This window comes from Glycine soja, chromosome 11 (genome assembly GCF_004193775.1).
Source record: "Glycine soja cultivar W05 chromosome 11, ASM419377v2, whole genome shotgun sequence".
Classification (NCBI taxonomy): domain Eukaryota; kingdom Viridiplantae; phylum Streptophyta; class Magnoliopsida; order Fabales; family Fabaceae; genus Glycine; species Glycine soja.
In genome coordinates, this window is record NC_041012.1 from 45,445,636 (window position 1) to 45,458,941 (window position 13,306).

Below are 13,306 nucleotides of genomic sequence, written 5' to 3' on the forward strand. Positions count from 1 at the left end.
CGAGGATACACTGAGCTCTAAGCCCAATTGTAAAATCTACCAATAGGACTAAATGCAATGTTAGGAATTAGGCCTAACAAAGAAAACTTTTGAATTTGGAGGAATTTGAGTACTCTTGAGATAAGTAACTAGACTCAGTTTGATTGAAATCCTCTCAAATAAATTTTAGGTTAATAGCCACTCAAATCTCCTTTGAATTCAGGCCCACTTTGTTATTGACAGAAATTACAGTAAATATCCTTTAATTTCTTTAAAATTATCAGATCATTTCATTAGATCACTCAATTTGAAATCCCCTTAAATAACTTGTGTAAATTCATTTTAGGCCCACTTTGTTATTTACAGAAATTACAGTAAAAATCCTTAAAAGATCTCTTTGTTATGTATGTCCATAAATGATTGCCACCCAATTTCACACACCTTACAAGCTTTGGAATTTTCTGTTAATTTCATTTTATAATCTAGAATAAAATAGTAAGGAAGAAAGGAGAGACTATATACCACATGACAAGTGGCTATATTCAATCATGTACTGACGTACCAAAATGCATCTCGGAGAGATGGGGCAAGTGACAAAAAGAGAGTACACAAATATACATAGCCATCTTCCCAGTGATAATTACTCTATCATAAGTTAAACACAAGGAAGACAAGGTCCCCCAGTATTCTACTACAGCTTAAGGTTGATAAGCTTTGCAAGAATGACCATATAAGTGGAAGGAAAATACACGTGCTGTGATGAAGTGGAGGGAAGATTTCTGAGCTAGAGTTACCTAACATGGCCACAGGGGGGGATGCTAACTCCCTGTACAGGCAAAATAAAAGAATCAAATATTCTTAATGATGCTTTGCAGCATCGGGTTCTATAACTCAACGACCAGAAACAAATAATGAATTGGATATCTGGCTCCCTTCAGCTTGGAGTCTTCTCATCTTTGCCTTGTCTAGTCGTGCTCTTCGAACCGCCTCTTGGATTTGGCGGTCGTGGTCCTTCAACATCTGGTCATGGTTGCTTGATGGAACTAGCAGAGGACCAGAATAATGAATTTTATGACCCTTGGAACCATAACCAACCTGCAGGATTGTGAAAAAGATAATAGAGTAAGCAAGCAAGCAAGCAAAAGACAAAACTCTAACCAAGCTGTGAATATCAAGATAGAAATAGACTAATGTCCTGCTGGGTTATGTCCACCCAACATCCACTCGGACACGTAGTTGACTATATGTATAGAGAAGGTAGGCAAGGGAGAAAGTGCAACTACTTACAAGATTTGAGTCTTTGTTGCGGCTGCCTCTCCCCTCTTCCTTTTGAGGAGCATGTGCATGATGCTTCTGATCCTGTTGCATCATTGACTCAGAAGCCTCCTTGAAGGATCCTGGAAACCTGCTTATTAGTTTTGGGGCCTCTGCTTGTGATGATCCAGACCATTCTCTGCGATCGTCAGACAACATACTCCTCCTTGCTGCAACTAAGCCCGATACTGTTGATAAGTCACCCCCCATTGAAATCTTTGGAGCATCTTCCTGGTTCTTCCCAGCTTTATTAGCCCATGCCGCACGGTGGGTCAGTGGACCTGAATGGGAGGATCTTTTATGTTGATGAACCGGGGGATCTGCAATTAATCCTGCAGCTTGTGATGGTCTAGGGGGATCAATGGGAAATCCAGAAGCAACTTCTTCAGGATGAGGGTTAAACTTCTCACTCCTACTCTGAGAATTGGCCTGCCCTTGTCTCTTCTACAAAATAAAAAAAGAGGATATCATTGCTTTCAACTATATGAAAAACAAATGAGATGTGGAAAAAAAAATAAATGAATGAGTACACAGAATGCAGAAAAGATAACTTTGTGTTTGGATCAGGAATTTCAAAATTTCAGGGAATTTGAAATGCCTAGAATTTGAATTGCTTTTATTTTATTTTTCTTCATTTTTTAAAATGTTTTATTTGGATAAATTAATTCAATTTTCTTCAATTTTAAATTTTTTATTTGGATAGGGTAATTCAACTTCTTCCATATGCAAAATTTCAATTTTATATTTTAAATAGATGAAATTTTAATATTAAACTTTATAGAAAACAAACACAATCTAATTTTAAAATATTAATTAAAAAATATTTTTCAATTTTTAATAATTTAAAAATACAAAATATTGATAATTTTAACTAGGGTTGTTTTGTCTGACCACAACCACTAATGTTTTTAAACCAACATCAACCAAAACTATTTTTCGGTCGACATCAAATAACGTTTTTTGTCAAAGTATGTCAAGAATACTTGACAGCTGACGTCAGTCGGGACTATTTTTCGACTAACATTGGTTGAGTCTATTTTTCAGCCGATGTTGACTAGGTTTCTTTACCAACGTTGGTTAGGGTTTGTTTGGCCGACATCGGCTAGGGTCTTTTCGAACGACATGGACCAAGACTATTTTTAGTCAATGTCGACCTAAAAAGTCCTAGCAGGTGTTGACAAAAAAATTTATCCAACATCGGCTAAAAAATAACTTGGTCGATGTCGACCAATAAAACCTACCCGATATCGGCCGAAAAACATCATTGGTCAAAGTTGGCTAAGAAATAGCCCTAACCAATGTAGGACAAAAAACCCTACCCAACATCGGCTATAAAATAGCCTTGACTAATGTTGGCTAAAAAATAGCTTTGACTGATGTTGACCAAAAAAACTCTAGTGAACATCGACTGTAAGAACCCAGTCGATGTCGACTAAAAATAATCATGCTTGATGTCGGTCAAAAATACCTAGTTGGTATTAGTAAAAAAAATCCTAGCCAACATCAACCAAAAAACCTAGCTAATGTGGTTAAAAAATAACTCTAGCCGATGTCAGTCAGAAAATCCTAGTCGATGTTAGCAAAAAAATTTGATGTCAGCTAAGAAAATCTAGTTGACATCAGCCAAAACACCATAGTTAACATCGGCTGAAAAATAACCCTAGCCAATATTGGCTAAAAATAGTTTTGGCTGATGTTGGCTGAAAAAACCTAGCTGATGTCGACTGAAAAACCCTAGCAGTAGTCTATTCAAAAGTTAGCCATAACCGATGTCGGCCATAAAAATCTAGCCAACGTCGGCGAAAAAAATCATTGGTCAACATCAACTGAAAAAACCTGGACGACAACGGCCAAAAAAATCTTTGACCGACGTCAGCAAAAAATTCCCATGACTAACGTCAGTGAGAAAATAATCCTAACCAACATCATCTAAAAAAAATTTTAGCCGATATCAACAAAAAATAGCTTTGGTTGACATCATACAAAAAAATTATGACCGAAAAAACCTCGACCAACGTTAGTGAAAAATAACTTATGTCGATATCGGCCGTAAAAACTTTGGTCACCCGTAGTTGTGAGTATTGAGCGAGAAAGAGTCGTGAGCAAGAATGTAAGTTAGAGTGAACATCTCCGAAAAAAGAATTTCAAATGTTATATTTTTTAAGAGAATTTGAAATCTCACTGTTTTAGTCAATCAAAATGATTCATAAAAATACCAAAAATTAAATCTCCTTTCAAATATTTTATCCAAACAAGCTATTTTATCATGAATCATTTTAAATTCCATGAAAAAATGAATTCCTCTTCTGAATTGCTCCATCCAAACACATTATAAAGGTATTCCAAAAGGGAAACTGAAAGAAATTCAGTAATTATCAGGAAAATAATATAAATATTCGGAACTCAGTAAAAGAGGAAAACCATAACAGATTCCAAGGACATGGCAGTACTTGGCAGAAGAGTGTACAGTAGTTAATAGTTTTCATCTTATTCAATGTGCACTTTTGCACAGATTTACCAAGTTGTGAAATAGCAAGAGGTGCTTCAAAAAAGCCTCCTTTAGGAATTAATTTATAAATGCATAAGAAAACTTTAATATCTCTCTTATTTTTACTTTTTTCAGTTCAACTCCTAAGATGCAGTCCACCTAGTGGGATAACTGCATGTTTGGAAGCACATTTAAAACAACCTGATCTGCGTCTGACAGAAGCTACAATCTTTTGCTCTATTTGACATGAAAATCCTCTCATACATGAGTCAGAAACGTAGAGGCAAACACAATAAATCTTTTCATTGTTTCTCCAAAAAAAATGCCACACATTAAATTGGATGCATCAAGAAAAAGTTTATTCTGAAAAAGATATTCATGTAATTTAAAGATTAACTGATCCCAGCAAAAGGAACAATATCATACATAAACGGCAACGACAAATCTCCATGAGCTAGATTGGTTAGTATAACAACTAACAATTAACATACCTGTATTGACAAGACCAGTTCAGCATTGGCATCAGGTGCAGGAATGGCTCGTGATTCTCTTGCACCTCTTCTCTCAATATCATGTCTCTGGCCCTTGCTTCCTGCTGCTCCTTGTCTGCAAACATCATAACCAAAACCATAAGCAAAATTCTAACACTTACCTTTATAAGCAAGCACTCGAGGAAAATGAATAAAAGAACCCATGTGAACATTATAATAGAACTAAATAAGAACCAGTCTGATTTTAAGAACCGGATATATTTCAGCTGGACTTATTGATAACTTCTGTATACACTCATATCGTGAATCATAAGGAACATTAAAAAAATATTATCCTCTGCTCTATATGTAACTTTTACTGTGTTTAGGCAGCCACACTATATGTGCAACGAATGAAAAAGAAAAACAACAAAACGTGTGGAAGGTTATTTTAAACAAATACCAGAAGATTCCCTTCTTCCATTTACCCAAAGTTAATCATTGCATATGAAGCCCATTGCATTTTGAAAAGAAAACCAAAATTTTGGACAAAAATAGATGCAACAACAATGGCATGGACTGTTTAGTTAGATGATCTAAAAGATGCACACCCTTCAAAAGTGCAATTATTATAATACATTTGGCAATACTGAATATAAACAACTGTAATTCCACACCAAAATTGAACACACCTTCTAGCTTCTTCATCCCGAACTTTGGCATCAAATTCTTTGCTAGGAGGATACTTTGGTAAGCTTGAGGGATCACAAGGTAGAGGCTTGGTTGAGAAGAACTAAATTACAAGTAAACCAATAGGTGAGTCAAGAGCGGTGCATACTGAAGTTTGAAAACAGTATTCTACTACCATAAATTCACTGCAAAACTTTAGTTGAGTATGAGATACTGAGTAACTACCAACCAACAATTGATAAACACATCAATTTGATGTTATACAAGTTAATTTCCTACCATATTAAGGTTGAGGTGGAGATAATACTAGTCTATATTTACAGTTCTACACAAGATAAAGAGATGATACAGTACAGGGGCAGGGATTTATTTATAAGATGATACATATATGCACAAAGATGTCAGAAAACCATTTCAAGTTGGCAATTTATAAAGGAACCCACAACATAAATTTGGAAAATAAGTTAAACCGATGGTTTTCCCAACACCAACATGAACATCATCTCTCAGACTCTCAGTGTGTTGATAGAGTTGCCTTGAATTGAAAAAAAAAGGATAATATAAAAGACACTCAAGAATTTCACACCTCACTATTCAAAGCAGATGCTGAGGTTCCACGATCAGCAGGATCTATGGACAAAAGGATCTCTATCAATTCTATTGCAGGTGCAGGAAACTCCTTGAACGTTTCAGAAACACATCGCCTATAGGGTTGTTGAGGCTTAAATATTGTTGCATGAGGCAACTTTGATTTTCTCCAATAGTCCTCAGAAGGTGAACCACAAAGTTTAAAAATTTTATGCAATTGCTCCACCTACAAGACAGAAAATTGTAGTTTCTAATAATTTTCTAATACAACCAAGCTGCTTATGCATAACAACACAAAATGACATGAACAGAATATTGTGAATAACATTTTTTATGAATTGGTTTATTTTCACCTACTACCAATATTTTATTCTTCCAATTGTAAAGAACAAATTTTCACAGTACACCAAAGTTATTTTGAACGGATGAAAAGAAGGAAAATGCTGAAATACCACATTTGAACTAAATCATCTAAGCTCTCATACCTCAGTTCTTCCAGGCATTATAGGCTTGCCTGCATACAGCTCAGCAAGTATGCAACCTGTACTCCATAAATCCACAGCAGTGCCATAATAAGTGGCTCCAAGCAAAAGCTCTGGTGGCCTATACCAAAGAGTGACAACTCGGCTTGTCAGTGGCTGAGCTTGATTGGGATCAAAAAAGCTTGCCAAACCAAAGTCTGCAATTTTCAATATCCCACTGTTATCAATCAAAAGATTGGAACCCTTAATGTCACGGTGAAGTACACCACAGCTGTGGCAGTGATCAAGTCCACGTAAAAGTTGTTGCATGTAACATTTAACCTGCAAAGTTCCAATAGGAAATTAAATCCTGTAAGATTTATTTTTTATTTGTCTTGTAGCATTCTGTTTCTAACAAGGTTTATCTTTGTTTTTCATTAAGCTTCTTCCTCTAAATTTTAATAGTTTACTTTACAAACTCAAAGAAATAATTAAAACTTGATGATTCCTTTTCTTTCTTTCTATTCTATTCAATGGCAAAAGAAAACAGGAATTAAATTTCATTAAACTCATTTAGGAAGTAAATAGGAGTACCAGTTATTAGCATAAAAGTACAAACATCAGGATAGAAAAAAAAATTGGTGAATATCACATCAAATAAAAATTAGTGGCAGCAATATTCTCCCTAGAACATATGGTAGGTTACATTTGCATTTTGCAATAAAATGGGCAGAGGGAAATAGAACATAAGGATGCTTCACAAATTACCTGTGCTTCTGTAAACTTCAGCCCAGGATGTGATGCAAGCCCAGCCAAGTCATGCTCCATGTACTCAAAAACAAGGTATAAGCTGCAAGACATCCTTGATGTAACCAAGCCTTCCAGTTTTATGACATTTGGATGATTGAGCCTACGTAGAATGTGAATTTCCCTTGCCATGAAGCGAACACTCTCAGGCTCAAGATTATCAAATCTCACTTTTTTCAAAGCAACAATCTTTCTTTGTTCAAGATCACGAGCTCTATAAACATTGCTATAAGTTCCCTGTCCAATCTGCACATCAGAGAGAAAAAAGTTATCAATTTATCATTCATGGCCCCAAAGCATACAGGAGATGTATAATGTATTCACATTGAAGTAACCTGAAATCATGGAGAAAGATAACTGGAAATATCGGAAAATTACAAGTACACAAGTCTCTATTCTAACTTAATTTTATCAGAAATACATTAGAGCATGAATTCAAGAATATATGACATACAAACAAAAGTGGCAGTGGCATAAAGAAGCATAACATCATTAGTATTTCAAATTTAAATTCAATCATTAATAAAATTCCAGAATTGTGTTAAATGTTAATGAGATCACAAAGATCAATAATACAAATACTAGGTACATTAGTTAAATGGGGGGCTGGGGGATGAGAAATCAGCCAAGCATCACGGCAACATTTGTAATTAAAATCAAAGAAAGTAATGGGGAAGTCAGGGTAGGGTGTGTTTGTTTGTTTGCTTTTAAAAATCAGTTTATAAATTTCACCAATAATTACAAAGTTGTCTTCACTATGCTTCCTGTTTTCAATAATTTGCAATGGAGATGGTTAAAACAACACTTGGGGCCTGACTGGCTTAAGGAAAATGTTTTTTTTTTCTTCTCACTTTTCACTAATAATTACAAAAAATGGCACATTGTTTTCAGTTTTTTTATTTTTTCTAATTTTGACATTTTTTTACAGGAAATGAAAACACAACATAGAAAAAAATAACTTTAAATTAAGTAGGCCCTTGGTCTCTCCTTCTCCACATTGCCATCACAGGCATAGAGTGGATTTTTGAAATGTATATAATTAAATCAAAAGTTGGGACAAAAAGGTCAGGGAAAAATTAACATCACATAATTAAATAAAATTTATTATTTTTTTTAACATTTAAATCAATACTCTACTGACAATTGCAAAAACAATAAGCAAGCAAGGTAGGGAAAAGCAAATTATCTACATCAAACCAAAGCATTGTCACAATGTAATTAAGAACCCAGATCAATGAAAGAAGCATACTTTATCCAACTTCTCAAAAGAATCTGCACGGCGTGGCAGCCATCCCTTGATAGCCTCTCCAGCCACTGCTGCCAGCCATGAGGGCCATCCTGCTGCAACCTGCTCACCTTCCATGGCCTTAGGAACACTACCAATCCCTGGATGTTGAGCAACAGTATATTCCATTTTCTCCCTCTTCCTTTCAAAACTCTCACCTTGCACTCTAACAGAACCATTCCCTTGCTTATCAATTAATGCAGCTCTTCCATCATTGTTATCATATCTATCCTTTAGCCAGAAGGCTTCCTCCCTCCTCGATGAAGTCCCCCTAGACACACGCAAGTCCGACACGGACTTGCTCGATAAACGCTCCCTTGGACTCTCCTTACTATCTTCAATGGCAGAGGGCTTGCAACACATGCAACCCATTATGCACACCAACCAACCCTCTCACAAAACCAAGCTCCAATCTCAATGTTCACCAATCTAATTCCATTTCCATTATTCTATCCTATTATCCTCTTCTTCAGTGCCCATAACCACCAAACTCAGCCACAACTCTTATCAAATGTCACACACACAAAAAAAAAAAAAAAAAAAAACATAATATTAGCTACAGTAGCAACCTAGTATTCATCTCAACCGAAATTTGGTCACAAATCAGCAAGCATAACACACAACCCATCCATAAAACCCCAAGAGGATGCACAATCTAACTAGCAGTGAAACCCTCAAATTCAACAAATCAAACCTCAAAAACCTGAAAATCACTACTTTGCTCTACCCAGTTGAAGCAAAAACAATGATAACTTGAGAACGAGAGTTACTTGCACAGCATAACAATTTTCCAAGTGCAAAACCTGCTAATTTGCAATCCAGAAGATATCAAAGCTAGCAAATTTACAACAATACCCAGATCCTAAGAACCTTGTGAAAGTGGATTTCCAATTTGATATAGAGCTCCTGCAGATTTTCCAAGCACCCAAAGGGTAAGAGTGGAAAAGGGTAGCATTGAAACTCAGCAAGAGAAGCATATGTTGATGAAGGAAGCCATGGATCTAGGCCAAAATGGCAAACAGGGTTGAGAGAACCGTGGAGTGTGTTTTGGAAGATGAAGAAATGGAACTAACGTGGTAAAAGAAAAACTATATACATATTCAAATATTATTTTATGTAAAACAAATTAATAAAAGAGTAAACTTAGGGAAAAAATATATATATTTAATGTTGTCGCGGCGCATATTTATGTTGCGAAGAGGGAGTGTCAAAGCACAGTGCATCAAGACATTCTTCTTCTTCATGCTACACACCCACGCGCCAGTACCAAACCGTAGTAATGTGTTTAGTGAGTTAAACTAGAGTTCAATGTATTACGGTGTATCTCGGTTCCTTGAATAAAGTACATTAGTCGATATAAATTTGATACATAGTTTTAATTTTTATTGATAAAAATAATTAGGATTTAATTTTGAGTTTAAACTCTGATTGAAAAAGAACAATTAGATTTCATAATCCTTGAAAAATCAAACCTCAGTTATACTTAGAGTTTGTCAGTCGGGAAAAAGGGTTTAATTACTAATAGTTTCTATAAAAAATACTAAAAAGAAGTCATTTTTTATTCAATTGGAACAAATTTTTTTGTTTATAAAATATTTATGATTTTGTGTCAAAAAATTGAGAATATTTTTAATAATTGTTATAAGAGTTAATAAACATATCCTATATAAAAATATGTAATTAAATGATATTATAAAAATATTCCCAAAGTTAATATAAATATATGTTGATGAAATTATAAGTATTGTATCTGAAGATGATTCTTTGTTTGTGAAGTATTTTTCAAACTTAAGTATTGCAAAATGTTTTTTTTCCTATTATATACTTAAAAAACAATCTTTTTAATTTATATCTAGGACTTTTTTATGACTATAGGTTTTAGGAACATGTACTAAGTATTTTTTTTGAAGATTTTCTTTTACTAGTATGATTTCATTTAGAATGTATTGAAATTAAGATATTAAAATATAAAATAATATTATTATTAAAATTTTCAAATTTTATGAAGAATAAAAATATATTTAAGTAAATCAAATAAAGAAAAAAGAAAAACAACAATGAGCAAAGTGTGGATCACGTGCTTAAAGAGGAGCGTCGTAAGATGGTGAAGTGAAAGATAGCTTGGGTCATTCCAAGTCGTTGCCTTTTCCACAGTTTTTTCCTCTGCTCACTTCACATTTGTTGAAGAAAAATACTGCTACATCTCTCACTAACATAGTACATTTTTTAAATAATATTATTAAATAATAATTTTTAAAAAAGTATTTATTTTACTTGTATATACTACCCTCAAACTTAAGATAATTGATAAAACTAAAACAATTTAACATTAGTTAATTAACATGTTTGAAAGATACACTATTTAGATTAAAATTTATTAAAACTTAAAAAATAAATGATTCTTTTGTTGTATGCTCTTTTGTATCGGACTCAGTTAGTTCCTTATGGAATTGCTATAATTAAAATAAGGGTGTGTTTCTTATCTGTGTAACAAGAAAATAATAAATGTGTTGGAAATTTTGTTGGGTTGACGCAGTTACAACTTAACTTACAGATACAACTACTCGCTCAGTAAAATCCATCGCTTGAGTACAGTTAGAGGGCCCCACCTATTCCTCTTAACACGGTTATCCTTTCGATTGGTCTATCATCGTACGGTGGAGATCCATCTTCCAATCATATTCTCAGATTTTTGTTTTAATTAATTAATAATAAGATAGTAATATAAAACACAAAATATTCTTTGATCGTTTTGGCTTAACAATTCCCTCGAAATGTCATTTCCATTTTTGGGGCATCACGCCCTACCTGTATAACTTGTTTCCCGTTTTTACTATTTCTGGCTTCTTGTTTTCTACTTTTGTTCTTAAAAAAAGGAGTGCACAAACATAGCAATGCATTCTGAAAAACTTACACTACTGTAGAAATATTTTTTTTGTTTGATATTTATAGATGTATAGTATTGTGTTTTGTTTCGTTATACATAAAATTTAGGGGAAATTTTCTGAAATAATGAAATTATTATATTTGACGTAGAAGTTTAAAAAATATTTTTTCTTCAGTTCAATTTAACTGAAATAAATAGAGATTAAATAACATTTTTACAAATCGCATTGATTTTAAGTTACAAGTAGTATACAATTTAGTACAAAAAAAATAGTATACAGAGTAAATTTCATTCGTATCTAGTGTTTTTTTTTTCAAATTATATTTGATATTCATCTATTTTTTATATTATTTTTATCTTTAACTAACATTAATCAAAATACGTGAACACACAATCTCAATATCTCTAGTAACACTTGCACTCATTGTATTTTTTTCCCTCAAATTATCCTCCTTTTTTACATTACTTTTATCTTATTTTGTTAATATGGTTAACTAATGTCACTTGAAATATATGATCAAATAAAATTATCCTAACATTTTTATTAAATACTCAATAACAAATTAATACTTGATCTATGAATAAACATTTCTTAAGGCAATAAAAAAATCCTTTAATATTTGACTTTTACTTCATTAAGCTAATACTCAAAAAAGGTGCAGCTCTTGAATGAAATATTATATCAAACATTTAGTCATTAAAAATAAATATTTTGAAAAAATGAGTTAAAAACATAAATACACGAACAAAATATTAAAATTTGAAGCAAATAAATAATCCAACACCCACACAAAAAATTAAACTAAAAAAAAAGGAAAGGTACTAACACACAACAAGGTGGATTTAGGTTTAACAAAAATTTGGATTTACATCCAATTAGATAAAAAAAATATTTTAAAGTTAAAAATTATGTCATGTCTTTTATGAAATTAAAAAAAATAAAGATATTTTAAATATAAATTTCTATTAAAATTTGTATGATCAACATGTCTAATTTTGTTTTCTTAAATTATTAAACTGTGTTTATGAATAAGGAGGTAAGTGTAATATGTTAATGAAATTGCCATAATTATTTCCTTCGTGCACAATTGAACAAGTCATGATAAAATCCTAGTTCCAACACCTCAAATATCACCAACGTGTACAAAAATTAGTTAAATGATCAAATACGTCATATTATAAGGGTGAAATATCTACTAATTTATTCATTGATTAATATTTTCTGAAAAATTTGAGTGACTATTGAAAATTTCTTTCCTAAATATATTTTTTCAATTCACAACACTCAATATAATGTTGTAATTAAAAAAACTTCTATATAAAATTTGGAATAATTTTTATAGAAGACAACAATCTAGTCATATATAATTTTTTTAAAAACTATAGTATACAAAACTTTTATATAATCAATGCATTCTAATTAAACTTTAAAAACTATTAGTAATCCTAACCATGATCATTCAAATGTTGGAGATTTGATTGATAAGTTAGAATTTGATATTTGCCAAATCCCCGGATCTGAAAATGGAATAAACTTGATGGTTCAATGGATAGGAATATATCACTGACTAGACAACAAAATCAACAAGAAGTGACTAAACAATATGAAGTCCAACTCGTGAGAACCCAAAGGACAGAAAGGATGTGAACCAAACCAATAATCCTTCCAAGAACACAAGAAAAAGGGAAATGGACATGGTGATTGGTGAATGTGAATTTGTGAGCTTCCCTTTGCCATGATCCCACCTCACAACAGCTGTCTGTGGCCATTTAATAATGAACAGTTATTTTTCCAAATAATCATTCATGGGTGAAATTTATGTCTCTGCCTTGTGCCATTGAGACATGAAACGAGTAGGTGGGTCCCTTTTTTTAAGTTATGGGCACAGCCTCTAATGGGTCCACTGTGCTGGCCTTGTGTATTTTTGTGTCTTCGTGGGGTCTAACATAAGAGAGAGCTTTTAACAATCAAAAACTTCTTGGTTTGTACATTACCTAGTGGACAATCCCAATTTTGCTATAATAATGGCCACACAAACTCAAATAGTCACGCCCCAAAAGGGCATATTGGGACAAACCTGCCTTACTTGTGTTCATCAGATTTTCTATACCTTTAGTGTGTGTGTATCTCATTGTCTTTATCATTGTTCAGTTTATGTTTTCTTTTTTCCATGCTGATGATCATACACACAGTAAATGTAATATTAAAAAGTTTTGTACTCAAATTTTATTTTATTTACATCACATATATCTTTTATCCATATCAATTGATCAACATGTTAGTTGGTATTCAAATATGATTTGAACAATCCTTTCCCAAAAAATATATAAGAAAAA

General features: G+C 32.9%; 1 protein-coding gene across 1 annotated transcript; it reads right to left on the bottom strand.

Annotated features, from left to right (window-relative positions):
- Positions 1 to 491: 491 nt before the first annotated feature.
- Positions 492 to 8,454, bottom strand: LOC114376177 (probable serine/threonine-protein kinase At1g54610). The gene is made up of 8 exons (XM_028334143.1): positions 8,047 to 8,454; positions 6,759 to 7,043; positions 6,015 to 6,332; positions 5,528 to 5,755; positions 4,944 to 5,044; positions 4,273 to 4,387; positions 1,267 to 1,737; positions 492 to 1,074 (listed from the first exon to the last, which is right to left on the bottom strand). Exons 1-8 carry the CDS (start codon positions 8,452 to 8,454, stop codon positions 871 to 873), a joined length of 2,130 nt encoding a protein of 709 aa, XP_028189944.1. The 3' UTR covers positions 492 to 870.
- Positions 8,455 to 13,306: the final 4,852 nt, after the last annotated feature.

What these genes read in the sequence shown, in the direction of transcription:
- LOC114376177 (XM_028334143.1), bottom strand. Translation starts at nt 8,454, where the DNA reads ATGGGTTGCATGTGTTGCAAGCCCTCTGCCATTGAAGATAGTAAGGAG. An exon ending in CGGGATGAAGAAGCTAGAAG is followed by an intron (nt 4,388 to 4,943) that starts GTGTGTTCAATT and finishes TGATGTTTGCAG; the next exon opens with ACAAGGAGCAGCAGGAAGCA. An exon ending in GCAACAAAGACTCAAATCTT is followed by an intron (nt 1,075 to 1,266) that starts GTAAGTAGTTGC and finishes ACAATCCTGCAG; the next exon opens with GTTGGTTATGGTTCCAAGGG.